The following is a 4732-nucleotide window of genomic DNA, read 5'->3' on the forward strand; positions in this document are numbered from 1 at the left end:
TATGGATGCTAGTTTACTAATCATGTTGATTTAATAAAACAGCTTGAAAAACAGCTGAGTGTGCCCACTTTGTGCCCGCCTGCAGCCCATGGCACCTTCCTGGGCCACATCCGATTGGAGCCGCACAAGCCCCAGCAGGTGCCCATCGACTCCACCATGTCGTTCGGGGCCTCGACGCGTGTCTACACCCTCCGCGAGAAGCCCCAGAGTCAGCCGAACGCGGCAGCGGGAGACGCCAAGGGGGTGGAGGACGAGGAGCTGAAGGGACTCCTGGGGCTGCCGGAGGAGGAGACAGAGCTGGAGGTGAGCACGTGGAGGAAAATAGTGGACGTAAAATAGCCAGTTTGAGAATGCGCTTGATGGAAAAGTGTGTGTGTGCGTGTGTTTGGGCAGGGGATAATCTGCATTGTAAGAGATGCAACCACCAACATCAACATCAACATCAATCAAAACCATTCATTGTCAAGATTTAAACTAAATGCTAAATGTACTATGTCATTTATAACAGTGTTTCTCAAAGTGTGGTCCGGGGACCACTGGTGGTCCGCAAGCTATCCCAAGTGGTCCGCGAGCAGACGTGGTAAAATATAATATAGATGAGTTGTATGCAATATTGAACCAACTTGTATGTAAATCCAAACAGTTCTGTCACACTGTCTAGGTAGGATATGCCAGTTTAAATCATATGAATCCTCTGACACAATAAGCAAAGTGCAAAGACAATAAGCAAGGTGGTTCAGTGAGTAGGCCTATTGTGTAGGCTAATATACTGTTGAAGTAGGTCTAATCTTTTTTTTTTTAGCTAGGTGGTCCGTGCGTTTCTTTTTTATTGGTTAAGTGGTCCTTCGTCTGAAAAAGTTTGAGAAACACTGATTTATAACATCTCATGTCCTTTACATTAATTGCACCATTACCCCCCCCCCCCCCCTCCAACACACACACACACACACACACACACACACACACACACCTTACCCTACCATACACACACACACAAACAATATACCTTTTCAATTACTACTTTTAATTTATTCTTTAAAGATGAGCTGGCTCTTGAGCACAATAATTTCATTACTTATAATTTTTTTAATAACTCTATAATTATAATGACCATAAACTACTTGAACTTGATCATTGTAAATCAAATTAAATTGCTTCTCGTCTATGCAAACGTGCCTTTATACAGATTAATTAAAAAAAAAAAAAAAAAACGTTACAAAGATACTGCATCAATTCGTAATGTATTCCATTATTACACTATGTCCTTCGTAGCCTGTTGTCTTTTTTTAGCTATTTATCTATCTATTTATCTCTCATCCTTTGCGGTACTCATGTAGTGCTATCTTCTCACCAACACAGACCTGTCACTCATCAGCCGGTCACCATAGTCACTGCAAGCAAGCTCGTAGCAACGGAGCTCTTACCTAAGGAGTTATCATTTTTCCTTACTAAAAGTTGGTCTTAGAAAACTCTTAGTTAAAAACCTTTAGTGCAGTTTAGAAGTACTTTTAAATGCTCCGCAAATAGGCGCTGATATGACTGCATTGTCACTTGCCATGCACATCAGCGGCAACATTTTTAACTGACAAGCAATGGATAAACTATGGATGTTATTGAGTGGCGCCGTCAAAAATAGAACTGAATTGTAATCGACATGGCGACAGCAGCAAAGTTTGACACTGGTTTGTGGGGTTGTATTGAAAACAATAAAATCTCAAACTTATATTGGCGCTAATGTGCAAAGCGTGTCAGCTGTAAGATAAAATGCTTTATGAATAAGCTGGTTATGATTTGAAAATAGATAATTATCGGCCTCCATATTTTAGCCACAGAAGACTTTTTTTCTGCACAGGGATAGAAATGTTCTGTGCAAAGTTTATGTAGAAAGTTGAGTACTAGGGCTGATCAGCTTTCTTTCTCTTCCACTCTCTGTCAGAATCTGACTGAGTTCAACACAGCCCACAACAAGCGCATCTCCACCCTGACCATCGAGGAGGGCAATCTAGACATCCAGCGGCCCAAGAGAAGGCGGAAAAGCTCCAGGGTGTCCTTTAGCGAGGACGAGGAGGTCATCAACCCGGGTACGACAGGGCACATATGCTCCCCTCAGTCAACAGTAACACACACACACACGCACACAGACAGACATGCACACGCACACAGACAGACATGCGCGCACACACACACACACACACAGACAGACAGACAGACAGACAGACAGACACACTACCTTGTATGGCATTTTTTTATTTTAGTAGTGTACTAGTGTAATCCCAGCACTTCAATAACAGAGCACAGATCTTGACCTGTAAAGCCCAGCTTCCCTACATTCTACCAGTACACTGTGAGTACACTGGGAGGTATGCGGCCATTTGCCCGTCTCACTCTGGTCTGTCAGCATTGTTCTAGTAGAGCATCCATCTGCAGTTTTCAGCTGATGCTCCAGAATGGTCACATAGCCAAAAAAGATACTGCTTCCAAAGCACTGTGTCAGCAGCTAAACATCGCTGCAGTGAGCCAGCCTCGAAGAACAACTTTGATAAGAGATCCTCCTCAGGTTCTCCTCCAGGGACAACAACAACCTGTAATAATGCTCTTTAGTCTTATTATTTAGTTTTTGTGTCCATTAAAAACATGATCGCCTATGCAATGAATCTGCTAGACAATACAGTGATGCACTTGGCACTTTGAGCCTGCTACATGTATGAGAACCTGTACATTTGTACAGAACTGTTACCTGTTGCCAAATACTAATACCCAAGGCAGTAGTTGAGGTATTTTCACTTGCATAAGTGCTCCTTAATCTCTCATTCCTCTCCTGTCTGTGCTTGCTGCTCTGGGCTGAAGTGCTGCTGGCTGTTGAGGTGGTTGTTTATTCGCGTGTAACGGTACATAGAGGTCACGGTTTGGGCTCGTACCCCATTTTGGGCACCACGGTTTAGTATTAGTTTGATTCAGCGGCAAAAAAAAGAGAGGGGTAAAAACAAAATGTTTGGTGCTGGGCCTGATCCCCCCCACCCCCCCAGTCTAGCATTCTTAGACATTGAAAAGACGCCTGAGTGACGCCTGCTCCGATCCCTGTGGCTCCCAAACCTTTGTCCACTCACACCGGACACCCCAGCGCTCTCTCTACAGTCTCTCCACTCACACCGGACACCCCAGCGCTCTCTCTACAGTCTCCCCTCCATCTCTCAGTCCAAGAATGAGAGAGCGCATTAAGTTGATCGATATTTGCACATGTATGGTGTGTTCTCTGTGCCTGCGTATTGAGCCCGTGGTGGCTCAGGAGGAAAACGCTTAAGGTTCCTCATGGTTCCTCATGGTGCGGTGCTGTGATATGAATGATTGAGCCTAAAGACATGTTATCCTCTCAAACTTGCCGAGGTGGCACCCTATGATGTCAGTTCCGTTGTCTTTTAATATTAGTTGTCTCTTAATATTTTTATATCGTAGTGGCTATGAGAGAAATAGAGAGATTTTTTTTTGTGTGTGTATATGTGTGTGTTTTATTATAACTCCTATCTTTGTATCTTTTTTGTTTTGTTTTTGTGTGTGTGCTGTGCGGTCTGCCTCTCTCCCCACAGAGGATGTGGATCCCTCAGTAGGGCGTTTCAGGAATATGGTGCAGACTGCAGTGGTTCCTATGAAGGTAACACTTTAGTCCCATAGGCCGGCTAGATGGGGTGAAATGGGTACCAGCCAAGTGATTTGTATTTTAATCCCTTTAACTGTGGCACTATATATTAAGCTGTGTTGGTCTCTTTCTCTCAACAATGCTTTCAATGCTTTCAAACACACACTACACTACACTACACTACACTACACACATCTCTCACTTTCTCACACTTGCTCACTCTTTCACTCTCTTACACACACACACACACACACACACACACCCTTCTACAGAAAAAGAAGACTGAGGGTGGTGGCGCTCTGGGCCTGGATGACGGCGTTGCGCGGCGGATCCAGAACTTCCCCCTGAGCGCCGGCCTCTACGGCGACCTGCCCCCCACGGCCCACGAGGGCGACAGCCCGCTCAGCGCATCCCAGGGCGGCTCGGCCATCCTGGGGGGGCTCCCCCTGCCCTTCCCCAACCCTGCCCCGGAGGTTGACCTCTCCCCCACCAGCGTCCAGCCCCCAGTGGTCCTCACGGCGGCCCAGGGCCCCACGCCGTACACAGGAGGGCCAGAGGCCCTCAACGAGCCCCGCAAGAAGAAATACGCAAAGGAGGCGTGGCCTGGGAAGAAGCCCACCCCCTCACTGCTGATCTGAGCACAGTCGTCATGGTGTCCTTTGAACACTATGGGGCATGTTGGGAGGCCTGTGTGTGTGTGTGTGTGTGTGTGTGTGTGTGTGTTTTGAAGAAAGGACCTTTGGGCTTTTGGACTTCTTGGAAAGATGTGCTGAGAGACTTTGTGTGAAATCCGTTTGCGGTTTTTGTTTGTTTGTTTAATTTCGCCGCCTGACGACCCCGTCCTGGTTTTCCATGTTTTTGTTTTGATATCTTGTGTCTAACTTAAGTAGGAGTTTTTTGAGGCTGTGAAATATGAAATTTGCTCTTGTTTTTTTTTTATTTTTTATTTAATTTCCTGACAGGACTTGTTAGGAAGCAAGTCGAGTCGATAGTCGGAACACTCACACTGAAAGTTTAAATTAACTAAAAGACTACTCTGTCTGCCTGCCTGCCTATGTATAAATTCTAAGATTATTACAGCAGTGCTTCTGAACATTA

The 4732-nt window shown here is 45.5% G+C and overlaps 1 protein-coding gene across 1 annotated transcript in view; it reads left to right on the forward strand.

Moving 5' to 3' along the window:
• Positions 1–4732, forward strand: part of ppp1r8a (protein phosphatase 1, regulatory subunit 8a) — a 6950-nt gene extending 2218 nt beyond the window's left edge. Inside the window, exons 5-8 of the mRNA XM_042077531.1 lie at positions 86–303; positions 1937–2081; positions 3585–3649; positions 3907–4732. Of these exons, the coding sequence (XP_041933465.1) occupies positions 86–303; positions 1937–2081; positions 3585–3649; positions 3907–4272 (794 nt within the window). The 3' untranslated portion in view covers positions 4273–4732. The remainder of the gene's footprint in view (positions 1–85; positions 304–1936; positions 2082–3584; positions 3650–3906) is intronic.

Source organism: Alosa sapidissima, chromosome 21, assembly GCF_018492685.1.
Source record: "Alosa sapidissima isolate fAloSap1 chromosome 21, fAloSap1.pri, whole genome shotgun sequence".
Taxonomy (NCBI): Eukaryota; Metazoa; Chordata; class Actinopteri; order Clupeiformes; family Clupeidae; genus Alosa; species Alosa sapidissima.